A 27,159-nucleotide genomic window follows, 5' to 3' on the forward strand; every position below is an offset into this window, starting at 1 on the left:
AGTACCCAAAACATAACCTTGCCATACGCCTACAATTATAGAAGTCATGATGTAAAAGATAAAGCAGCAAAGGAGACTGAAATGGAACAATCAGACAGGTAGGAGGGGAAATACGAGAGCAGTGTCACAAAAACCCAAAGAAGAAGAAAGTATTTCTTTTAAGTTTCCTATGTAATTATTGTATACTTTGCATTTATGCTCATTTCATAGCGTATTTAAGTTATAACTTAATATCTGTCATGACTTGGGTTTTTACTAATTTATAGCTGCTGTGCCTTTGCTTTTAAAGAACTATTGTTGAATGTAGATCTGATTTATTTGATGCCTTGTCCCTAGTTAAGAACATAATTCTCAATTAAAACGTTTCTATAGAAAATAAGATCTGCTTTACAATGATTTACTTTACGGCACAGTTTTCAGGAAACCACTATTCCTGGAAAACAGTGAAATGCCTTTATTTAATTATATCGAAAATAAACCTAAAAATCCCTCTATTGGCATTATTTTACATTCTATTATTCCAATGAACACAGTAGCTTACCTGGGTCATAATGCTAAAGGAATCATTCTTCCACAACTAATTATAAAATTAAATGGAACTACTCTCTCTAGTTCAACTAAACAGTTATTTGCTTAAAGACAACATACTGCTCAGAACACAGAAACACACTAAAAACATGAGAAACAAGTCCAGTTGATAGAAACTGGAAGTTTTTATGTTAAAACATTTTTATGTTAAAAGTGACCCAGCTAAACATTACTGCAGCTATTCTGGTTTTTATACGCAAATCTATGGTAATGTTGATAAAGTCCTGTTTGTAAGCAACAGGAAATTGAACAGCAAGGTCCCCCAAAATTCAAACCTGAAAGCTAGCACTTAGCACAGTGCCTGGTACATAAGAGGTACTTAATAAATTCTTTTCATGGCTCCAATTCTGACTTTCAGGACTTTACCATCGTGCCTCAGCTCCTGTCTCACCCTAAGCATGTGGGGCCTCCTCATCCTGCAGCAGCTATCCTTCACTGATGCCTTTTCATTATGGAACATCTCTCCATTATGCTAGCCACCTTCTCTCACTGGTGAGTTCCTCCCATTTTAGGGAAGGATTCAGGCCAATTCAAGAACTGGAAATTAGGAGATGCCCGTCAATTGGGCAATGGGTGAACAAGTTGTGGTATATGAATGTAATGGAATATTACAAGAAATGATGAGCAGGTGGACGTCAGAAAAACCTGGAAAGACTTATACGAACTGATGCTGAGTGAAGTGAGCAGAACCAGGAAAACACTGTGCACAGTAACAGCCACAGTGTTCGATGACTGATTTTGATAGACTTAGCCCTTCTCAGCAGTTCCAAAGGACTCATGATGAAAAATGCCATTAACGTCCAGAGAAAGAACTATGGAGTCCGAATGCAGAGTAAAGCAGACTATTTTCTTTTTTTTTGTTTTGTTCTCTCTCATTCATTATAATTCTTCTATACGACATGACCAATGTGAAAATATGTTTAATAGGAATGTATATGTAGAGTCTATATCGAATTGCAGGCCGTCATGGGGAGGAAGAGAGGGTGAGAAAATTTAAAACTTATAGAAGTGAATGTTGAAAACTAAAAATAAATATATTAACTAATTAAACTAACTAAATAAATTAACTAATAAAGAAAAGGATTCAGGCCAATCAGCCTTCATCTCTTCCTGGCTCTCCTTCCTTATTACCCTACTCTTCTCAGCTCTCTTGTGTTTTTGTCTTGCTGCAATAAAACATAAGCTCCTTGAGGGCGGTGACTATTTCTTTTTGCCTATAGTTGTGTCCCCAGTGCTTAGTACAGTGCCTGGCACCTAGTAAGTACCTAATAAACGCTTGCTGACTTGATTTGAAGAACTTTTCCCACCCTTTCTCCCAAGGAAATATTATAGAAATAAAGAGAGTATGGAAAAAGTCTTTGGTCCAACAACTAAAAGCCTAAGGGCTTCTGACTGCCAGCTGGCACACCTTGTTTTTACAGGCTATGACTTACCTTTGGCTCCCATTCCGTATGAACCCAGAAGGACACTCTTGCATGCACTCGTCATTGTGGATCACAAACTTTTCATATTCATTGGCTTCAGCACTGTGGACGCTGGCACAGAAATCTCTGTCAACGCAACGCCAACCCTCAAACTTGTAAGTGTTAGGAGGGCAGGTAGGCACACAAGTGCCCCCGTAGTAGTAATGGCGGCAAGCCACACAGGCTGTGTCATTGTCTGGTGCACTACAGCTTCCTAAGCACTCTGGGTGGCAGCACTGATTCTGGTCTGTGCAGGCCCGCTTTCCACACGAGCTAGGACACACTGAAAAAAGAAGAAAAGAATGGTTAAGTGCCTTTGAAAATTTTTTTTAACAGTATGCAGAGGAACATATAAAGACTGATAACACCAAGGGACTTATGGGTGAGGCAAAGAGTTTGGGACAAGAAGTCTGCTCTCAGGGCAAGTGGATAACAGATCTATCATTTCCCTTAAATTTCAGGGTCATTTAAAATATGGTAATTTCCCTTCAAAATAAGAAATAAATGGAAAAAAAAGCAAACACTCATACACTAAAAAATCCCCTAAAATCCCACAAACAGGAACAAGGCAAAATATCCTATCAAGACATTGATATGTTACATTTAGATGTGCTGAAACGAAAAGAGTTTCTTCCCAAATAGTAAGATTTTACTACTCTACATGTTAATAAAATATCTTGAATCAACTCTTTTAGGAGCCTAGTAGTTTTCATACAGTGATGGTGTGCATCAAAAAAATTTTACCTTCAATGAGAAATAGGCAATTCCTATGTCCCATCAGCTACTGTTTATTTACCTAATCACTGAGGGTTTACTTAAAATAGTCATTCTGTTAGTGTTGAAAAGGTGGGCCTTTTGTGTGCATGTTAAATGAAAACAAAATCTTCAGTAAAGAAAAATTCATGAATGATCTCCCACAAAACATGATTTGGTGTTTGGTGAAAAAGCAGAGTGTGTGTGTGTGTGTGTGTGTGTGTGTGTGTGTGTGTGTAAAAGGCTCGTTTACCTGCTAGCAGGATGCAAATAACCACAAAGTCAGACAGATACACAATCTGTCTTTCATTATACATTTCCTAAATTGTATCTGAGTTAGAAAGACAGAGAACAGCTGGGCAGCCCAGCGGATAGAGCGCCAGGCCTGGAGTCAGGAAAACTCATCTTTCTGAGTTCAAACGTGGCCTCAGACATTTAGCAGTTGTGTGACCCTGGGCAAGTCACTTAACCCTGTTTGCCTCAGTTTCCTCATCTATAAAATGAGCTGGAGAAAGCAATGGCAAACCACTCCAGTACCTGGGCCAAGAAAATCTCAAATGAGATCACTGAAAAATGACTAAGCAACAACAGAAAGATAGTACAAAACTATTTCAATGCAAAAACTTGCAGAGATATACAGGGTATCCCAAAAAGTCTTGGTGCAGTTTTAAGCTTTAAGAGGTTAAAATTATTAAGCTTTATTACCTTAAATCTGCACCAAGACTTTTAGGACGTCCTGGATATATTTATTCTTTACCTGAACTGTGACTGTAAAGTAATGTGAAATTTTATTTACTTGCTTATTATTTACATAAAGGTAGCATAGTATAGTGGATAAAGAGGCAGCCTTGGAGTCAGGAAGACCAGGATTCAATTCTGCCATGATTTTAGGGAAGTCACATAATTTCTCTGTGTCCCAAACTATCAAACTATACATTGAAGAATGGATGCAAAGTGTTTTGGAGTATTCAGAGTTTACTTACTGAGAGCTCCTTATACCAAATGAAATTATAGGTCTTGCAGAAAAATAAAAACTTATTTACAAACATGCCAGGACTTATACATAGCTAAATGGAAGTTTTCCCCCGCAAAGTAGTTACCTTTTGGAGGCCAGACATATACAGAGCAAAGATGCTGTCATTGTACAAGTCTTTTATAGAACTTCCAGGGCTTCCTTTTAAATAGATTCTCTAGTTGCAGACTGTGGTCTTTTGAGGATGGAATTCCCCCCAAATCCTTCAGAACAAAGTCCACTGAAAAACTGGGGATCAAGCTGAGTGATTTCTCTTTAAGGTCAAAACCAGGATGTGACTATAAATGAGCAAAGATATAGGTCTCAAGGGTTGGGCCTGTTATGTTTTTTTTTTTGGTCAAACACTCTCACTATCTAATGGGGAAGTTACAAATACATATGGTACAATGAAAAATGTGAAAATGGAAAAGGAGATGTTCAGAATGTTCAGATAACAGCAAGAAATCTAAGAAGGAAAAAAATCATTTTTGGAGAAGGAGGGAAGGTAAAGGAAAGAGGTCAAGGACTGAAAAAAATGACAACTAACTAAGTTTGGTCTTGTGAAGCGAGAAAACAGTTTCAAAAGGCAGAGATAGGAAAGGAGTTTGTTCCAAGCATGGAGGATGGGTTACATAAATGCACAGAGATAGGGGACAGCAGGCTGAAATCTGGGACCATCTAATAGTCCAGTATGGCTAGAATATGAATGGCACAATGGGCAAAACAGGGCTGGCAAGGTAAGCTGGAAGGCCTTAAATATCCAGAACTAAAGATGAGTCCGAGTCAAAGACGAGTTTATAAACTTAAGCGACTAGGAAGATGGGGGGTGTCATCAACAAGAAGTTGGAAACTGACAGAGTAGACACTGTTGAAAAAAATGATGGGTTCATTTGTGCTTAAAAGGTTTCTGGGATATCCAGGTAGAGCTGCCCAGCAGGCAGCTGGAAATCAATTATTTTAATTAATTATTATTTTATATATTATTATAATTATTATATAACAATTATATTATGTATAATTTATATAATCAATCACATATAATTTATATATTTATTATATAATAATTATTCGTTAATTAATGTTCAACAAAATAATATGAAATAGTAATGAAACAAAATAATATGAACCTGTCTTATGTGATTTAAGATAAATTTAAAAAATTTTGGACTCTTGAATCTGCTTTACTATTAAGTTTTATTCAAATTTAAAAAATCCATAAGATTTGTGAGAGAGAGGAAAAAAAAAGTCTGTGTCCCCGATGTGTGTTCTCTGCATCAGAGACTATTTTGAAAAGTAGTTTTATAGCCCAGAAAAAAGTTGCATATAATGGGACCACTGCCAGATCTTAGACCAAAGTAGTAATAGTGAGCACCCATACAATTAGCGTGAGGTAGTTCAGTGGCAGCTTCTCATAGGGGAATTTCAGTAAGTCCTAAATCTGGTCATTAAGGAGTGTGGTGCTGTCTAGAGATAGGCAAAATGGTTTCATCTTTAGATAAAATAGTTCTTCTGAAAAAGGACCTTAGGATGAGGGGACATTAAACTAGATGATATGATCTGTATATAGTCGATTATTAAAAAGTGCTGGAGATGGGAATTGAAGGGGAGAAAATAATCTTTATTAGGAGGCAAAATTACTAAGTAGTAGGCTGCTGCAGAGGTAGGAAGTGATCATTATCTCCTTCTAAAGCTATAGTTTAAAGAACCCAAAATGGGAACATGGGGCAGCATGAAATAAGGAAGCCTAAGATGACGCAAAATCCCGGGGATAACCCCAATAGACAATGGTAAACCATGTGTCTTATCTTTTTTTAAATTTATTTTTAGTTTTCAACATTCATTTCCACAAGATTTTGAGTTACAAAGTTTCTCCCCATCTCTACTCTCCCATCCACCCCAAGATGGCATGTGTCTTAATGCATAAAATGTTATTAGTGCTCAGCATCTATTATGAGAGTTTTTTTGGTTGGAGGAACCTAAGGTCACCATATCTCACCAACAGTTACCCCATTTTTAGGGATGTCAAAACTTAAAATTTAATAAATGCATTTCTAGTTCTAGCACTCTAGGAGGAAAAAAAAAGGAAGGGAGGGAAGGGAAAACTCATTTCCTTTCCTTTAGAAATGAGTGTATGTATGCCAAGTATGTTTGTGAGGAGGTGGAGGGGAAGAATCTAGGAGAAAAAAACAACAAGATTTGATAGAAGAATCTGTAACTTTGAAGTATAACAATATGGAAATATGACACCTAGGGAAAATAAAAGTTGATTTGCAATGCAATAGCATTCAATGTAACCAAAAACCAAATCATAACAATGTAAATGTAAAGGACAGTAACAATTAAAAAAAAACCCACACCCTATGCAATTATAACAACCAAGCTTAGCCCCAAAGAAGAAATTTGAAGAGGTATCTCCCCGTTCTTCTTTGCAAAGGTGGGAAAATACAGGGGTGGAACATTACATATGTCAGACTTTTAAAATCTACTGGTTAGTTTTGCTCAATTGTTTCTCTTTTTTTATTCTTTGCTATAAGAGATAGTTATCTCAAGGAGGGAGAAGGATATATTAGCAAATATAGTTGATGTAAAAACAAAGGACAACAATACACATTTTTTTTAAATTGTAAAGTTCTGTCTTATAACTATAATTTGACAAAAAAAGACGGGGAAAAAAGTCCCTGTTAGAGGAGATACAAAAAATTGGCACACCAATACAATGTTGGTGGATCTGTGAAGTGATCCAACCATTCTGAAACATACATCCTCTTTAACCCAGAGATATGTACCTCAAGGAGGTAAAAAAATAGACAAAGGGGTCCTATATACATGAAAATATTCATAGCAAGATGTTTTGTGGTAGCAAAGAACTGGAAAAAAAGTAGCTTAAGAGTAGTAACTGCAAAGAACTCAGAAACATGGGAAATCTTATTATGAAACGATACTGTCAGTACTGTAAGCAGAACCAGGAAAACTACATACATAATGACAAATCTGGACTCAGAAACTTACTAGCTGTGTCATCTTGGGCAATTTATTTAACCTATGTTTGCCTCAGATTCCTCATCTGTAAAATGGGTATAGTAACAGATAGCTCCTACTTTGCAGTGTTATTGGGAAACTAAAATGAGAACATTTATTAGTTATTATGCAAATGAAAAGAATAATAAAATTAAACTGTAATTAAAATGAACACTCTTAGCACTAAGAAGAATTCAGAAATGTTACCTCCCTCTCTTAATTGTAGAGATGGGGAACTATGAGTATGGAATATTTCACATACTATCAGATGGTTGGTTTTGTTAAATTGATTTTATTTTTTATCATCTGTTAAAAGCAAAGGCTCGCTGGTACAGGAAGGGATATTTTCAGAAGTAAATATGACATAAAAACAAAAACTATCTATAAAATATAAATAAAAACAACACGGCAAAATGTTAATATACAAACTATGTAAGTCGGTATATGTGAAACATTTATTTTGCCTATAAGATCACTACTTATGCAACCAAATGCAGTTTGTTTTTCTCAGTCCTGATCCTCCTTGACCTTTCTATGGCATTTGAAACTGTTGATTACTTATTATTCTTGAGAGTCTCTCCTTCCCTGTCTTCTAGGTCAAAATTCCCTTGTGGTTTTACTTCTACCTGCCAGACACTTCCTTCTCAGCCTACTTTAATGGTTCACTGTCCTCCTGCCTCTGAAAATATGGTTATCCCCAAAGGTTCTTTCCTTTGTCCCTTTCTTTCTATACTCTCTCCTTTGCTGACCTGATCTATGACCATTACCTCTATTATAGACTACTAAATTTATATACTTAATCCTTTCTCTAAGCTCCAATCTTATATCTGCAACTGTTCACCAATAATCTAGTCCTAAGGGATGAGTGAAGTAACTTCAACAAATCCAAAAAGAAATTCTCATCTTCATCCTCCCCCATCCCAAACCTGTCCCTGCTCCAAACTTTCCTGTTTCTTCAGAGGGTACCACTATCTTCCCAGTTACTCAGACTTGAAATCTTAGAACTGAATTTGCCTTTTACCTCATGTCCCACCATCCAATCAGCCTCCAAGTTCTGTCAATTCTGTTGCTATAATCATTCTCCTTTGCCTCCCCACTTTACTACTCAGAGTGACAACAGCCTAAGTCCTGTCCACATGATTTGATCCCAACAGATCTTTCTACTTAACAGTTTTTCTCCTCTGTCATCCACTGTCTAGACAGTTGCCAAAACAATCTTCCAAATATACAAGTCTGACCATGTAACTCTCCTAGTCCATTTTTATGAAGGGTAGAGTCCAGGCTCAGAGGGGTTAAACGACTTACCCACAGTCACAGAGTGATGTGTCAGACCTGGAAATAAACCTGTCTCCTGATTCTACCTTCAGCTTTCTTCTGATTACGCCTCTGTTTGTTTACTGCATTCATTGTAGGGTAGGTTTTTTTGGTGGTATGTTTCCTAACTCATATTCATAACCTTTTTAACTTTGAAAAACAACATTATATAATATGCTACGAATGCTCTATTTGGAGGAAGGGAAGGAAGATTAGAGAAACTTTTACAAGTGTGGAGAAAAAGACAAGAGAATATTCAATTATAAAATACTTATCACACATCATTTATAAAATATCATACTACTTTACTCTTAATAATTTAAATACATTACAAAAATATATATATAATTTTAGGCTAAGTTGGAATGTTTTCACCCCAATTAAAATGTTATTCTACATAAGAGGTCAATATTTTCTGGCATGACACATTGTTTATATCTATTGAAAAATACAGTTCTACCTCCCATATCTGCATACCATGGGGAGAATCAGAATATGCAACAATCTAAACCATATTCAGGACTCCTGCCCTACAGAGTAAAATACCTGGGGACAAGAGATAGCTTGAAGGAAAATCCAGTTGTTTTATTGACAAACTGGAACTTCTCCACTTTTAAGGTGCAAAGCATTGACCTTGAAGGAGCACTTGGCCTGGCTAGAGAGGGTAGAGAGAGCTTCCGCAGAACACTACAGAATATATACTATAGGTTTTTAAATGTAATAACTGTGGAAAGCATTCTCTCACACACTATAGTAAGGACAACTGGATTAAAGTGATTTCTAATGCCTCATTCAACAAATCTTGTTACAACTTTAAAATCAAAAGTTAAGTGTTTCTTTAAGTACTTTACCCCCTGGAATTTATATATTGGGTAATTATTCAAGATACTCCAACGGATCTGTGATTTCACTGACATGGATATTCCCTCCAACAATATGGATCATAATCCATCCAAGCCTGCTCATCCTGTGTAACATAATTCCCCTCCAGGTTCCGCTCCTGACTCTCTGGACTTTCTCTATCAGGTCCTCTACCTGGCTACTTTCTCCCTGTAATATCAATTAAGTTGGCTGTCTTCGATTGAGTCTTACTAGGTGCTAAACCCCAGGTCCAAACCCCTATCTACTAGGTGCTAAGCCTATGTGGGCGTGAAGCCCTAAGGGTCCTAAGGAGAGTTGCTAAGACCAGAGCCAATAGTAGGAGCCTAAGTTCTGCTCACTCAGATGACATCTGATGATGGCTTAAGAGTGTATAGAAAGAGAGAGCAGAGCGATTTGGAGGAGGCTCTCACTCCTGGAGGCGAGGGACTCTGGGCAGCCTCTTTAAGAGCCTCCAAGCTGAACTCAGATGTTGGTAACTATGAATCGTATTTGGTCTGTTTATAAATGTATGTTTGTAATTTGTTTGTATTTGTTCTGAAGTTCAGGGTGCTGTCTTCTTCCCATGAACTAAGTGAATGATATTTGTATGCTGGATTAAAGCAAGACTGTTAACCCCCTTTCCTTAGCAAAGCAGATCAAAAGAACCTGTGTTGGCAGCTTTCTGTGTGCTGGTTGTTGCTGGGTCTTACACCCCTATAGCAGCCGCTAGCAGATTGTTGCAACAGTCCCCCACTGCAGCTTTTCAGCTGTTTTATATAAGTCTTCTTCCGTTAGTATGTAAGCTCCTTGAGGGAAGGGGCTGCCTTTCCTTCAGCTTGTATTTGTATTCCCAGAGTTTAACACAGAGCTTAAAAGCACTTAATAAATATTTACTGCCCTGACTTACTGATTTACAACTCTAGATTACTGTCCTCCCAGAGCTTGCCTCAGGATGGGAATCCAAGGCTCTAGGGACCTCTTTCTCTTTCCCCTGATATCTATCAATCAATCATCAATCAATAAACATTTGTTAAGAACCTACTATATGCCAGGCACTGTGCTAAGACCTGGGGATACAAAAGGAAGCAAAAGATAGTCCCCGCCCTCAGGGAGCTTATAATTCAATTGCCGAGAAAACACATAAAAAAAAAATAATACACACGTGCATACATACATACACACACGTATATATAGCAAGCTAGATACAGGATAAATAGGAAATAATTAACAGAGGAAAAGCATTGGATTAAGAGGGATTAGGGAAGGCTTCCCGTATAAAATGAGATTTTAGTTGAGACTTAAAGGAAGCCAAGGGAGGTCAATAGTCAAAGCAAAGGAGGGAGTGTTCCAGGCATAGTAGATAGCCAGAGAGAAGCCCCAGAGCCAAGAGATGCAATGTCTTGTTCCTGGGAATGGTCAGGAAGAAGGATCAAAGAGTACGTTTCTGGGAATAAGGTGAAAGAAGAAGAAACAGGAGAGGGCCTCCGTTGTGGAGGCTTTGATAAGAACAAAGCACACAAGTTATCCAGGAGTGATCTTTTGCTCTCTGCGTGACCAACTCATCTTCTTTTTCTGTCACGTATTCCCTTCATCACATCACTTATGCTAATTCTTTTTCATAGGCCCTTTATGCACGTTCTTAACAGGCCTCCATTTGTTATGTCAAAGATTTCTCATATCCTCCATGAACCTCTTCATTGCCATCCGAGTTAATTTTATTTTTAATTCTATGACAACTATGGTGTTTTTAATTTAATTTTAATTTTATGACAACTATGGTGTTTTTAATTTAATTTAATTTTAATTTTATGACAACTATAGTGTTTCAAGCTTGGTCAAGAAAACAACTCTCCTGCTCCTTAAGAAAGGTCAGGGTCCACAGGTGTGGAACACTACATATAGTATCAGATTTTTTTTTTGATGTATTAATTGATTTTGCAGATTCTCTCTCCCTTTCTCTCTCACAAAATTATTTGCTATAAGGGATGGTTTTCTGAGATAGGAGAGGGGGACAGGTAGAGGGGAAAATCTAGGTGACATAAAAACAAGATATCGATGAAACCCTGTTTTTAAAAAATGGCCATAGTGTTTCATGTGTTGCAATAACACTGATAAATTACTGGAATTACAAATATGGGCCTTTTCCTCTGAGGAAAATTTGGGGTCATCAAAAAAAGCCTTTCAGCTTCCTGAAAGGAATCCAACCCACTCTCTGTCCCCTATTTAAGTCTGGGCCCAACTTATCTATTTCTATCGTATGTTCAAAATACGAATCCTGTCAAGGGGACAATACGTAGAACTCATCCTACTGCATGTCATGATTTAAACAACAGGCATTTTTTATCTATTTGGTTTTCCCTCTGTGGATGGTAGACTAAACTCTTTTGAGTTGTTATGGATCTTTTCCAAGAGAATCTGGAACATTTCAGGATTTGATTCAACCAGCAAGATGCCTTGTTACAGCAAAAAATCTTAATTACTATAAAGCTAAAAGCAAGAATAAAATGAGAAGATGATGCCATGTGCAAATAATACTATTTCATGACCTAAACAAGCTATTTACTGATGACTTTTTAAAAATGGAACATAATGGAAGAAAGGACACAGACTATAAGATTTTTTTATACAAAAGTTTGACCAGGGCAAATCAAGTTGTTATAAAGAGATTAAAAGAGCCCAAAAAGTTCCTTAGCAAATATCTGATTTATTTGCCAAGTAGAAATATATGGCAGCCAAAGACAACAATTGTTTAAAGTACAAACTTTTTTGCAAAATTTTGTGGAAGCTCTTGCTTCCTCTCTTTACAGTATGTCACTTGGCAGTCCCTCCTTAAGCAATGACAATTGCTGGAACATGGCAGCAAGAAATAAGCTTGTTTAAATGAAACTGCATCAATTCCTTAACTACTTTTTCTGCTTTCTTTTTGGCAAAGTTTACCAAAGAGTGATACTGGGGTGGATGGCCTCAACTTTAGTGGTTAACCTGTGAGGTCAGAGTCAAGGAGTGATTTGGATGCTTGTTGCCCAGTGGAAGGTGCTTCCTGTAGCTACAGGGGGAGACACTGACTTCCAGGAAGATGAGTCATGTATGCCTATTTGGTCAGAAAATGTTAAGTTCTTCAGAGACGACAGATCTTAGGTGAAAGTGAAATGCCTGTTCACCAGCCCCATGGAGTATTTCAGATTTTAAATATCAACTTCTAAGGACAATATACGATCTGGTCCACATTTAAATACTTGTGAACATGTGCTTGTGAGTCTTTTCGGAAGTTTTAAACATGTCTTTTGCAGTAGAAGAAATAAATAGCTGTCCCATTGAAAAGGATGATGGAAGATGATGATGATTAGTTATTTCCTCATAAAACAAAAAGAAGCAGTGGAAGGTAATATCAGTTTAAATAAAACTTGGTGAAAGACCCAACTAAATTAAGGCATTTAAGGATGAAAATGGAAAGGGTGATAACAAACAGAAGAAAAATGGAAAAGATCTGCAGTGTTTTATAGTCGACCTTCTAAATGAACATATTTTTAAAATTATTTTTAAAAAATCTTTTTTTGAAGTCTTATAAATATAAATGTTATCAAACAGCTAAAAATACTGAAATAGTTATAACAGCTCCCTTCTTCTTAATTATCTCAAACTGACTGGAGGGAAAAAAAAAAGGAAGGGGATCACTCTCAGTCCTGGAAAGTTAACTCACAGTATTCTTGGCCACTTTCCTCAGCACATGGCCATTCAAGAGAAGAGAGGCTGTTATATATACATATATATGAATGTGTGTGTGTATGTATGTATACAGACACATATTACCATAACTTGTTTGTACAACTAAAAATTTAAAAGTATACACTTTTATCTTCAAGACACCATAACTTCAGAGAACTCTAGAGTTGTAACAATCAGGTGAAAAAACATCCAGCCACATGGAGCAAAAACACAGCCAGCAGAAGAGGAACATTTCTGGCAAACCTGTGAGTCAACCTCTGCCAGCAATGGCACAGTGCCAGTCAAACTTGGGCAAGCTAGAGGTTACAAAGCGTGGGATAACTATTTTTTAAGGATGTTCTTTTCCTTGTAAAATGTTATTCGATCCTTCCTTTCTTTTCTTTCTCATACACACTTTTACCCACTATCACCATGAATCACTTTTTTTAAGGTCATCCATCAAATGAGAGAGAGAAGTGAAGAAAAAAATTGCTATGCTCATAGAGAAAGTATTTCAATCTATCCAATTACTGTGGCATTGTCTAAATAAATCAGTGAAAAAGGAAAGGCAGGCTGATCTGGTTAACTCACTATACATAATGCAATAAAACTGCTAAAATTACTTGAAAAAAATTTTAACTGGAGCAGAAACCTCTCTAAAGAAAAACGCTATTTCTCTGATTTGCCAGAGGAAGAGCTAAAGGGAAATCCCACAAAGCCCTTACCCAGAAATCCCACTTCCAGTAATTCAGTCAGAGCTGAAAACAACTTTCAATTAAGCTTGTAAATAGATAGATGTGTTCATTATATTGAAAGTTATTCATTCCAAAACCACCATTGTTCTGTATGCCTTACCAAAATCTAAGGCAGCAACACACATCACCCACATTCCTCACCAACTCATCCCTTAACCCCATCAAAACAAAACAAAACAAAAAATTCCAATATCCACCCTAGTAGCCAAAAAGAAGATAAGTTTTATGAGCAGTCCAAAGGGAAGAGAAGCACTAGGTTACCAAGATCCTGGCTTCCCTCTTTTTGGATAGATAATTCAAGTAGGTTTTTTTCTTTTTTAGCACAGATGAATTTTGTGCCCTCAATGTACGTGGCAATTAGAAATAGGTATTAGATTGTCATTGTACACACAGGATGGGTTGGTATGAAATAATGTCAAACAACCAATCAACAAGTGCTTATTAAATGCCTATGATGTGCCAGTCACTGTACAAGGTGCTGGGAATACAAAGCTAAAAATGAAACAATCCCTGACCTTGAGAATCCTGCATTCATCTGGGGGGACACAAGACATACAGATACAGAAAGATATTCAGAAGAAATCTAAGGCAATTGGTGGGGAGAGACTCTAGCAGCTGGGGTAGGGTGGAGATCTGGAAAGGCCTTGAGACAACTGAATATTATGTGAGTTAATAGACTTTATTCAACACAAAGTTGGACTTAAAGTTTGCTCTTACATTTCCCCATCTAAACTTCCCTTTTGTACTTGGCAATTTGTAACTGTATAGCCATTAAAAGGGAGCCACAGAAATAAAATCTGAAGACTCACTGAATCACAGAACACCTTTATCACTCATTTATTCAGCCAGGGTCAAAGAACTAAACTGCTCCCTAATTTTCTAGTTCTTTGCACATAAATATTTGCCTCTCCCCCAATATCTTAAGGCAACTCTTAGCTACAAATCACTTCAAAAAGTATATACATAATCCACATAGAGGCTGCAAAAAAAGGGCTATGATTACTAGGTAGATGTCAATTAGCTTCAGGAAATCTATTTTTGTAATTGCTTTATCCCTTCCAGAGGCTCGGAGAATTAGAAGGCGGCTTGGAGGTCATCTAGTCCAAATTCCTACCTAATACAGGAAGACCCCTATAATACAGTTGACAAAAAGTCATCCTGGAACACTTGAATAGGGCACGCCACCACTTCAAAAGGCAGCACCTTTCATTCAAGGACAATTCTTGTTGTTATGAAGTCCTTCCTTATATTAAATATTTCCTTATATTAAGTAAAAATGTGCTACCTTACAAATTCCTCCTATAGGTTCTCTCTCCTCCCACTAAAGTTGAATTCTGGGACCATGCAAGGGCAGTTCAAAAAATTGTTAAGGAGAAGAGACTGATTCTCCCCTAAATTTTCTCATCTTTAACCCAATTCTTTAATATCTTTATGTGTAATTCATTGATCTAGGCCTGATGGGAATATGAAACTAAGACAAAGTCCTTGCCCCAAAGAAGCTATAATCTAGTAGACCTGCATAACATGAGGGAAGGAGGCAGGGAGGCAGCAGGGAGGGAGGGAGCGAGGCAGGAAGGAAGGCAGGGAGAGAGGGAGGGAGGAGGGAACACTTCTTTAGCACCTGCTATATGGCAGGCACTGTTCCAAATGCATTATAAATATTATCTCATATGATCTTCATGACAATCCTGGGAGGTAGGTACTATTATTATCATCCCCACTTTACAGATGAGGAACAGGCAGACTGAGGTTGACTTCCCTAATGTCATACAACTAACTAGTAAGTATCTGAGGGTGCATGTGAACTGAGGTCTTCCTGATTCCAGGCCAAGCACTCTATCCATTGGGCCACTTAGCTGCCTCTGGATATCTATATCTATATATTTGTATCTTTATCTATTAGATACATACACATAAACGTTAAATATTATATAAATTGCATATGTATAGATACATAAATTGGAAGTACATAGGAAAGTTATGGAATATTAGAGATCAAAGGAAGGAAAAAATCTTTTCTGACTTAGGATTTCGGGGTGAATACATGGCAAAGATGGCATTTACATTGGGGGTCAGAATTTTAGTTTGTAGAGAGGTGGAAGACATTCAGGTTGTGTTGGTAAGCAAAATGGGCTCCTTAGTACTTAGTGCCCTTGAAGAGTTTGGCTTTTGTTTGCTTTGAGTAACTCAGTGTATTTCATTGAGCTTTACTAGGTTCTAAGCCCCAGGTCCAAACCCCTATTAGGTATGGAACCTACGTGGGTGACTGGGGTGGGGCCCAAGGTGGGGCTGGCTAAGGGGAGGTGTTAACTCCAGAGCCATGTCCTATTAGGTGTTAACCTAATCTATGTGGATGTGAACCTCCCAGGGTCCTAAGGGGAGGGGCCAACTCAAGAACCAATCGCTCTGGTCATTTAGATGCGGTTTGATGATGTCTGAAGCCCTATAAGAGGAGAGGACAGAGCCATTTGCGGAAGGGCTCTCTAGATGGTGTTGATGAGGAGACTCCGGGCAGCTGTAGCTAAGGAGCCCTCCAGCTTGTAAACCCAGATGCTGAGACTTTGTTGAACTCTGGTAACTATGTATCGGAATTTGAATCAGACAAGGTCTGTCTGTTGATGTTTGTAATTTGTTTGTATTTTGCTCTGAAGTTCAGGGTGCTGGCTTTTTCCTCTGAACTAAGTGAATGATATTTGTATGCTGAATTAAAGTAAGCTTGTCAACCCCTTCACCTTGCTTTCCTTAGTTAAGCAGATCAAAAGAACCTGTGCTGTTGGCAGCTTTCTGGGTGCTGGCTATGGGTGGCTCTTGCACCCCCACAGAAGCTGCTAGCTGGATTGTTGAAACACAGGTATATGGGAGAGTGCAAACAAAAGCAAGATGGGATGAATTCATAGAACAAAAAATGTTTAATTTGGTTGGAGCCTAGAGCACATGAAAAGGAATGTGACTGCCATACTCTTCAATATCCTCCTGAGTCCTCCTCATGCTATCTTCAAGTTTGTCAAGGTTCCTCCAAAGATGCCATACCCAGTGTTAAATATGATTATTTCACATGTAAAACTATTCCCCAACTTTGATCTGGACACTCTTAGCTATAGTAATGAAGACTATGTATTTGACTTATTCTGAGCTGGTGGAAATCTAACAACCCTGTGACCTTTTCTCCAAGACCTACTGTTAAAATCAGGTTACTACTATCCTGTACATGTATAATTTTAAAGAAGCTAAATGAAATACTTTATATTAATTAATCTTGGTTAAATCTGATCATGATAGTTACACCCTATCTTACACCATTGTTGTGTAAAGGTAAAAAGATGTTGGACTTCATTCCAAAAAAACAATGTGTTCTTTGTGTTTAGGAAGATTTCAAAGACAAAAGTCTAATGCCATAAGCTAAATAAATTTGATAGATGTTGGCATATTGATCCTCCTGACCAGTATATTATACAGATCTATACCACAAGACCACATTAAGCCCCACAGCTAGGAAGGGTGTCAGGCTTTGAGGCTGCATTAAGGAGATGACGTATGCCCAGTAAGCCTCTTTTATTTCATTACGCAAGCTAAAGTACTCAAGAACACTTCTACAAAACAAGTCTACAGGGTTGATTCATCACGAGGATTATCAGCAAGTGACACACAGTCATTGCTAAAATGAAAAAGAAACTCATCTCATATGTGCTACTTAGCTACAGCCCATTTCTAAGGGTCAAACATAACTACACAAAAAAATGTTAAGCTGTCAGTAAATCAGACCAGCATGGGGTAGAGCAACTCACTTTCCCGAAAAACATGTTACACCCAATGACCACCTAGGTACAAACAAGCCTTATTAGTGAAAGGAGGCAACATGAGTTTTATTCTCTTTGAAAAGACTTTATATGGCTCAGTAAGACCCAAAATTGGCTTTGCTAAAGCTGGCATTTGAATGAAAGGAAAAAACCTAGTTTATTCTGCACCTTTCCTATGGCATGAGCTTATTAGCACATCAACAAATACAATTGAGGCACACATATACACGAAGGCCCAACAAATTTCAGGTATCTTCTAGGTCTACTACGCAAGATAAACAAATAGGTTCAAAACAACATTTCCTATTTGCTGTTGCATGAATCTAGAAACACTGCACTCGCAAATTTAGCAATATTTCCTTCTATAGGAAGGAAAGCAGAAGGAAAGCAGCAGAAATCTGGCATAAGACTGGAATGAAAGGAGGAAATAAAAACTCACTCGCAAGGTGTCATTGCTTCCACCAGAGATTTCTGGAACTGTTAACAAAAAACTGTTAACTGTTTAACTGTGTTAAACAACACAGAACCATCACTAGAAAGGCACAACCCAACAAGTGAAAGGATACTGGGAATGAGCTGGGGACAAGGTGAGAGTGCAATGTACCCTCATGCACATGGTAAGAACGGCTGATCTGTTTTTGTACGTTTTCCCCTTCCTTTTAAAATTTCTGTCTTTCAAGTGCTGTTATGTGGTTTAAAAACAAACAAGAAAAAAAACAGGACACTCCTTCTGTTCCATCATAGGTAACCTTGAAGCTTAAACTGGCAAAGCACAAGCTCCAGTGAATCTGAAGAAGCTGAAAAGGTTTTGAGTGTAGGCCCTTGGGTGGATGCTATGTCCCTTCATCCAAGGACCAGACTAAGTTTGGAGACACACAGCCAGAAGTTTGGCAAGGTTGTGCATCTCCTAAGACATAGAAGTGTTATGATAAGCAGTCGTTCACTATGAACTTTTACCAATTATATCACAGATCCTCGAATTATCAAAGAAGATACTGGCATGTGCATCATATAAATCAGTCTTGTCATTGTTCCATCGTGTCCAACTCTGTGTGATCCCATTTGGGGCTTTCTTGGAAAAAACATTGGAGTGTTTTGCTATTTCCTTCTCCAGTTTATTTTATAGATGAGGAAACTAAGGGGAACAGGGTTAAGTCACTTGTCCAGTGTCACAAAACCTGTAAGTGTCTGAGGCCGGATTTGAACTCATGAAGATGAGTTTTCTTGATTCCAAGCCCACTGAGCTACCTACCTGCCCATAAATCAGATGGTGACAAAAAGATCCAGAAAAACCATAGATCCTAAGTCATATTCCAATTTTTCATAAATAAAAAAGAACTCAATAATTTTGTCAAATTAACCTAAATCACAGAGCTCTTTTGATTTGAGGAAAACATAACAGAATTTTAATCTTTGTAACATGGACCCACTTTTATTCTAGCATGCCAACGAAGAGCAATATGTACTAAGAAACTTCATATAAAAGTCTGGCCCACAAAATGAGCTTATTCTAAATTGCAGCATGGGCCTTCTTTGGATGGAAATAAAGAACAATGGAAAGAACAAAGTAAATATTAAGGAATTTAAGTTAGAATCCCCTAACCGTCAACTCCCAAGTCATTTTTTATGGAAAAGAATATTTCCCATGGCAAAAATAAACTTACTATGACTTTTATGGATTTTATCTAACAAAGTCATCTAAACCATATTTTTAATGGAAAAGTAAGGACAGCTGAGCTGAAATCAATAAACAAGCATTTATTATGCACCTGCTGTATGTCAGGCACTCTGCTACACACAGGTAAGGCAAAGACAAAAATGAAGCAGTTCTTTATTTCATTCCCTAAAGGGTGGGCAGTAAGTACATGTAGAGGTGCATACTATATACATACATATATAGACACACACGTACATATTGTATTTACACACATTATGCATATATATGTATATATGTAATACACACATGTCTATATCATACATATGTGTATGTATATACACATACGTACACACATACGTATATATGTGTGTGTATATGTAGAACTGAGCTTTTCCAGGAAAGAGGTGGAGGTGAGGGGGTACACATTCCAGGTATGAGGGAAAAGACATGGAGAAGAGAGTCAGAATACCCAGAATGTTCTATGTGAGGAAAAAGAAAGTCAGTTTGGCTGGACAGAGGAGTGCATGATAGGGAGTAAGGCATAATAAGGCTAGAAAGCAGAGTTTCAATTAGGGAAGCAGAAAGGTGGCTTTCGCTAACTAGCTAATTTAGTGACTTTGTCCAAGTCACTAAATCTATGATCCATTTGTTGTCTCTCCCTTGAGCTCTCCCTGAGCCTCACCTGCAAAGTGAGGGAGATTGGACTAAGGGGCTACTGGGGCCTCTTCCAGCTCTAGGACTCTAGGTCTCTCCTGCTTCTTCACAGGGAAGCTGGCAAAGCTAGGTGTCTGCTGTGAGGTCATCAGAGGCGTAAAAGGCTCTTTACCACCCAAGCAGAGAGAGAAAAGGGATGAGAAGAAAAGGCAAACGAAGAACCAGTGATTTTCTTTATCATGCAATTATCCTCCTCAATTCTGTGAGTAAGTTGACGTTCTGGCTTTGGTTCTAAAGCATCTACTTGCATTGACATGAACATATAAAAATAAGAATAATTAATCCCGCCTATTGCAAATGCTTAAATGGACAGGGTGGAAAAAATCTTTTTCACGCACTAAAAAAAAATTATACAGAGTTATTTTAAATTCAGAACTGTTTGTATATTCCTTATAAGTTTATAAAACTCACACTGTCCCTCCATGACTAACATAAGTGGAATTGAGAGAGTATTCTATATTTATAACTTGTCTGGTTGCTCATGCTTATGGCCCGATTTCCACTCTCTGTTACTGTACACAGAGCTATGTGAGGTATTGTGGGTTCCCAAACTTCACTGATTTCCTAACAAGGCAGGCCTGTGTCCCGGAGGAACAAACTGGGGGCTGTTTAGTCCAAGTGGAGGCCAAATTCAGAGGGAGAGGCCCCAAGCTTTGTGGTTTTGGCAGCACCTCTTAAAACTGGTGTTAGGGACCATTTCTGGGCAATTACATGCCTAACTGGTGGTGTTGGACTGAGTATCAATGCTACTGATACATCGTCTACTGTACATACCCATTAAAAGCCCAATGTTATACAGCTGTTGCTACACACTTCACGTTTTCATATTTATTTTAGTAGAAGTTGCTAGTCCAAGAGGTGCAATGCTTCAATTAACTAGCTTTTCTGGTGAATGAACTTTTAAAAACAACAATATACACATAAACATACCACTCTCAACAACTGTCATTTACATAAAAAATAATTTAAATACGTAACTGAACACAGCCACTCACAGAGAGGGAAATTACTACTATTTAGGAAGCAGGAAAAACGGATTTTAGTTACAACTTTTTCAATGCCAAAAAAAAAAAAATCAGTGTCTTCTAAACCACTGAGACTAAGAAAAAGAGTTCTAATAGCTGAGGATGGTTTCTGTTTATTTATCAATGTGTCTTCTGTCGGAGACTATTCCTGGTTCCTTCCTCCTTTCTTCTATCTTCAACTGCTAGTGCCTTCTCCCTAAGACTACCTCCCATCTACTATGACCCTCTATACACTGTACACACCTAGTCTGTTTACAAGTTAACTTCCTCCTTAGAATGTAAACTCCTTCAGGGCAAGGATCGTTTTTGCCTCTCTCTTCACACAGGGGTGGGCACAAGGTAAGGGCTTAATAAATGTTTTTTAATTGATTGACATATGTTAGTCTTAATATGCTCACATGTGCACATGTTACTACATGTAGACTGCTTTTAATCAACAATAATAGAATTTACAACTCTGCCTTCTTCAAGCTTATTACCTTGGGATGGCATTCACTTACTCAAAACGTTATCAGAATTACTTTTTTTCCACAACCAGTTAATGATTCATAAATATGGTTCTTATTCTATAAGAAAGAGGTACTTTTATAAAACCACTACTGGGCCTTTAAAAGCATTTGTCTTAGACTATTGGGGTGAAGAAATAACCAGAAGTAAGCAATTCTACAATTCCGTAATGGAAATATACTACAAGGTCGGCCTGATACAAAGTTAGGCTCTCTTGTGTGCCTTCCCAATCCAATCCTAAACAACAAACGTTCATTTAAATAAAAAGACATTTGTGAATTATCTTTAAAAAACAAACAAACCCTTTAATGTACTACTAGGATGAGAAGCAGCAAGATGTAATGGGAAAGAAGCCAGATTCTGAGTCAGGAAAGCATGGGTTCAAGCCTGGCCTTTAACATATACCACTTGTATGATCCTGGGGAAACTCACTTAACCTCCTAGTGCTGCAGGCAACTCTCTCAAACTCAGTTGCAAACAGGTGCTGATCTGCATAGAGCTTCCCCACTGGGTAATTCCCTAAGGTAATGACATTGGGGAAATATGTTCTAGGGGTATTTGACATAGACCAATTTTTCTCAGTACCGAATCTTTTCTCCCACTTTTAACTCCCTTTCTCATTTCTTCTAAATATCCTTCCATAAAAGGCTTATTCAGATGCTGAGGCAGGTAAGTGGTACAGTGGTTAGAGCCATAGGGACTGGAGTCAGGAAGGCCTGAATTCAAATACAGCCACAGACATTTACTAGCTGTGTGACCTTGGGCAGGTCACTTAACCTCTGACTCAGTTTCCTCATCCTTAAAATGGCATAATAATAGCACTTACCCCCAGGGTTGTTGTGAAAATAACTGGAAAGCATTCAACACAGTTTGTAGCATATAGCAGACACTATATAAATGTTAAATATTATTATTATTAAGGGCAGCTGGGTGGTGTGGTGGATAGAGTGGTGGGCTTGGAGTCAGGAAGACTCATCTTTGTGAGTTCAAATCTCGCCTCAGACATTTCCTAGCTGCGTGACCCTGGGCAATTCACTTAATCTTTTTTTGCCTCAGTTTCCTGAACTGTAAAGTGAGCCGGAAAAGCAAGCCATGCCAATATCCTTGCCAAGAAAATCCCAAACGGGGCCACGAAGAGTTGGACACGACTGAAAATGACAGAACCAATTATTATCATTAGTTATTGTGCTTTACCATGGCATGGAGGTGACCTTCGTTTCTCAAAAGTCATGCTAGAAGAGCATAAACTGTCTGCTGCTTCTCAGTCTCCTTTGCTGAATCTTCATCCAGCTCCAGGTCATGTCCTTCAGGGCTCTAATCCGGGGGCCTCTTCTCTTCTCACTCTAGATGTTTCACTTAGGGATCTCATCGGCTCCCATTGATTCAACTGTCATTTCTATGGTGCTGATTCGAAGTTCTACTAGTCCAGCCCTAAACTCTCTCTTAACCTCCAGACTCATATCTCTAACTGCCTATCAGACCGCTACCTGAAACTTGATATCCCAAAGACATCTCAAACTCAACAAGACCAAACCTGAACACATTTCTTTTCCTTCAAACCCTCTCCCACCAGCCTCCCAGCCATCTAGGCTCACAACCTGGGGGTTTTATCAGTGATTCCTCACTCTCCCTCAGCCCTCATGCCCAATCTGTTTGCTGCCAAATCTTACCAATTTTACCTTCATAAAATCTCTTGTATATGTCCTTTTTTCTCCTTTCACTGCTACCACTCTGGTGCTGTCCCTTATCACTTCACACCTATACCCCTGTAATAGCCTGCTGGTTGAGCTTTCCTCCTTGATTCTTTCCTCACTCCACCCCATCTTCCACTCAGTTGTCAAATTTATCTTCCCAAGACACAAATCTGATCGAGTTGAGCCCCGCCCCCCATTTAATAAATTCCCAAAGCTCCCCACCACCTCCAGGATGGAATATAAAATCCTTTGTCATTCAAAGCCCTTTGAAATCTGCACCCCACCCCCTTTCCATCTCACACCCTTCCACATTCTTTGCGATCCAGTGATACTGGCTTCCTTGCTATTCCTTCACACAAGACATTCCATCTCCACACTCTCTGAATTTTCAGCAGCTGCTTCCCCCCCTTGCCTGGATTATTCTCACTCCTTACTTCCAACTCCTGGTTTCCTTCAAATCTCAGCTAAAATCCTATCTTCTATGAGAAACCTTTCCCAATCCCACTTAATCCTAGTGCTTTCTCTCTTTCAATTATTTCCAATTTATCCTGTATATATTTTGTTGCACATAGTACTTTACATGTTGTCTCCCCATTACACTTCCTAAGAGCAGGGAGTGCCTTTTGCCTTTCCTTGCATCCCCACTGCTTAGCACAGCGTCAGACACATAGTATGTGCTTAATAAATGCTCACTGATGGACTGACAAGGCTACTAAGTAAAAAAATACTGGTTCCTAACCCAGGTCTTTTTGCTCCAAATCTCATGTTTTTCCATTATACGCTTTCATTTTAATCTAGACTTTTAAACCATCCCATCTCCAAACTTATCATCATTTATCTTGGACTGAAGCTGCTAAAAATAAAAATGAATTTATACTGAAAATTCATTGCCTAATATATGAAAAATTACTAAAAGTTTTTGAAAGTTCATACATTGTTGGAGCAAGGGAAATACGTTTGGGATCTGCTTCCCTCTTTCTCCATGTATTCCCTTTCTCCCTTCCCCTCCCCTGTTAGTCAAAAACAGTATCACAAGTCCATGAGACATGCATGGCAATAATACCCCAATACTGTCATGAAGTAATGGAATGAAAAGAAGGCCTTCACAGTATCAACCGTAACTGTGGTTACACCTTGGAAAATACTTCACTTTTCTCAAGAAATGGCCCTGCACTGCATCGCTAGAATTAAAGAGTTGAACCCACAAATGGGATGGAGTCCAATTATACTCGAGTACCGATCATTTTATCCGAGCCAACATGTTTGACGTACCTTGAGAATGTGTTGTAAGGAGAGGTCTAGAGAACAGAGAACTCAGTTCATTGCCTTGGGCTTTCAAAATAGTCTTTTTAACCAGTGACAGAGACTAAAACATGAGACTGGTCAGTGTGATGCAAAGAACATTTTCCAAGTGAGTGTATGTTTTTCCCACAGAAATCTTAACCCAAAGCCCTAGATTTAAATATACTGAAAACAAGGACCTAGAAGTTATTAACAGTCCCCTTTTCCTCCTTCAAGGAGATCTACAGTAGCTTCCTTGAAATATTGACAGAAAGCCAAAACAACTGTTGTTCTCTAAGGGAACAGCCTCATCTTCTAGGGAGGCCTTTGATACACAGCGCATAAGGCAGGCACAACATTACAAATTGGCATTAAGTACCTCTTTTGATTTGTTTGTGTTTTACTCTTCCAGAGAACAAGTACTGGCAAGCGACAAAAAAAAAGTTTGACAAACAATTAGAGTGACCTAAAACAAAGGGTAAAAGGCTGAAGTTAGCATTTTTTTAATTGCAGCAATTCACAGACATAGAATACAAAGCTTGCTAAATTTCATTTCCTACCTATTCCTGTCCCTGCTCTCTTTTTCAGTCCAGGATTAGGGATGTTACTCCAGGGACTTGAGAAAGAAAGTCCCCTGGTGTCCCATCCAATTCACTGTTTAGTTGTCTTTTTCTATGAGACAAATGTTCAAAGGAAAGAGTGAAAGTTATTTCATTCTTTCTTGTTAACAGAGAGAAATTCTGCTGTCCACTGTTTCATATATCACATTTAAAAAAAAAAAACAAACCCTAACACTTAAAGGAAAATTTTCCTCACCAAATTTTTCTAACCCAATGAGAAAAAATAATCTCAAAAGTTCAAAATTACTTAGAAACAAGGGAAAGAGGTTCTGAACCTGTCTCTCTGCTTCTTCCTACCCACCTCCCCCAATCCATTCCAAAACTTTGACACTCCATAAAATGGGCTGGGCAGGGAATAGCCTCATAACGTCAGGCTCCCTAAACAAATGAGCTCAGTCATAGTCAAAACATCACACTCACTTACAAGGCATTTTAGATACACAAACCTTTGGACTCTATAGCATAGTTACAAAAATGATTATCCTTATGGCCAGGCACAATACTTTGAATTCCTAAATCAACTATCCTACACATTTGTTCATTTTCTTTAGTGCTACCAGTGAACTTTCAACAGAGAGGCACTGAAAAGGATAGCCTTGCAAGATCCAACATCACCACAGGTATATGTTGTAACAAAACACAGGATTAGGTAATCGCTTCTTATATCATTCCTACCATCATAGCACGATCCTATACAAACTCTCCTTGCCCTGGAAATTGCAAAACTTACAGGAAATCTTTAACCACCTACATAGGTGAACTACTGCCAGGAAAGATGAGCTGTAAACATTTTAATTTTAAATTGTATTAACTAAGCTGTTTATAACAGGATCTCACCTCAATTGTCTCAAAATCACACATGCTTTTATAATATTTGGTGGAAACAGTCAAGGAGGTAATATATCTTTACCTTCTGCCTTGGATATAAAAAAAGTGTTGACTCTTTAGTGAGTCAAAACTATCTGTAAATTAATGCAAATTATAGGCAGCAAAAATGTAACATGAAATCATATTTATATATGTGGTTTACATGTCCTTTAGTCTGTCAGAGAATATCAAAAGATGAAGACTGTAAATCTATCAAACTTCTGCCTCAAAAAGTAGGATACTTTATAAAGGTTTAACTTTTTTTTTAAACTTCTGTAGGCATTTCGGAAGGAACTGGTTCCTAAAAATATCAAAATAATACTTTATTGGTGGGGTAGAGGATGGAAAATTATGTACGCAAATTATGAACCTATCATACTTTATGGAATCTGTAACCAGGAAACATATTCATTGAATTTTAAAAAAATCAAATCACCAAGATACCTAACATTTTCATCAGTCCCACCCACTCCCATTGGTGCCAACTTTGTGTTTAGCACATACACCACTTACTGTGGGCTCATCATGGCCCTGGCATATACTCAGTGAAGATGAACATAAGGATACACTGTAACATTCCTTTTTATATAAATATCAGCAAAATGATACTAAGAGCAAATACAACCCGCACCTCCAGGTACATAGAGGGAAAATTTTTAAATAACCATTTTTAATCAGCCCACACTCCAAATATTTGCCAGTCTAGCAACATTTTTAGGGACCTTAAGTATATAGGAGCTTGTTCTTTATAAGGCTGCATTAGCTCGCAGGGAGCTTTTTACTGTTTAAGATTCCCAAATGCTGTGGGGCTATACCCCTAGTCTGGAGAGGTAGACTATGATAGTAGAAAGAAGAATGAGCTTGGAGTTAAGACATCTGAATTTTTGGTCCTAGCTCTGCTTTAATCTCTATGATTTTGGAGGCAGCTAGGTGGCACAGTGAGTAGAGCACTGGCCCTGGAGTCAGGAGGACCTGAGTTCAAATCTGGCCTCAGATACTTAACACATGTACTAGCTGTGTGACCTTGGGCAAGTCACTTCACCCCAACTGCCCTGCTAAAAAAGCAAAAAAAAAAAAAAAAAAAAAAGCTCTATGACTTTGGCCAAGCCATAATTTTAATTCTAATAAACAAATATTCATTGAATACCTAGGACATGATCCCTGCCCCTTCTGAGCTTACAGCCTAATGGAGAATACAGCATATATCGTACGCTCAAAAATAAGCTAAGAAACAGAAGCAGCTGTTGGACAGTAGGAGTGCTGAACTTGGAGACAAAAGACTTAGGTTCAAATCTTAGCTCCGGTTATGTGTGTGATATCTTGGGCAAGTCATAGATGCTTCAGACCTCAGTCACCTCACCTGTCAAATGAAAGGTTTGGACAAATGAGCACATAGTTGCTCTCTAGTAATGAATCTATTATCCTGTGAGAGCCAGTTAGAGAGCTGAGAAATTTGAAAAGGGGAAGGTAAGAATTAGGGAAGATTTTTTTTTGGGAGAAAGTAGCATCTGAGTTGGATCTTGAAAGA

General features: G+C 38.1%; 1 protein-coding gene across 1 annotated transcript in view; it reads right to left on the minus strand.

Annotated features, from left to right (window-relative positions):
* IGF1R (insulin like growth factor 1 receptor) overlaps positions 1–27,159 on the minus strand; it is a 382,582-nt gene that overhangs the window by 78,992 nt on the left and 276,431 nt on the right. Inside the window, exon 3 of the mRNA XM_036734372.1 lies at positions 2,022–2,334. Coding sequence (XP_036590267.1) covers positions 2,022–2,334 — 313 coding nt within the window. The remainder of the gene's footprint in view (positions 1–2,021; positions 2,335–27,159) is intronic.

The sequence above is a fragment of the Trichosurus vulpecula genome, chromosome 8 (genome assembly GCF_011100635.1).
Source record: "Trichosurus vulpecula isolate mTriVul1 chromosome 8, mTriVul1.pri, whole genome shotgun sequence".
In the NCBI taxonomy this organism is placed as follows: Eukaryota; Metazoa; Chordata; class Mammalia; order Diprotodontia; family Phalangeridae; genus Trichosurus; species Trichosurus vulpecula.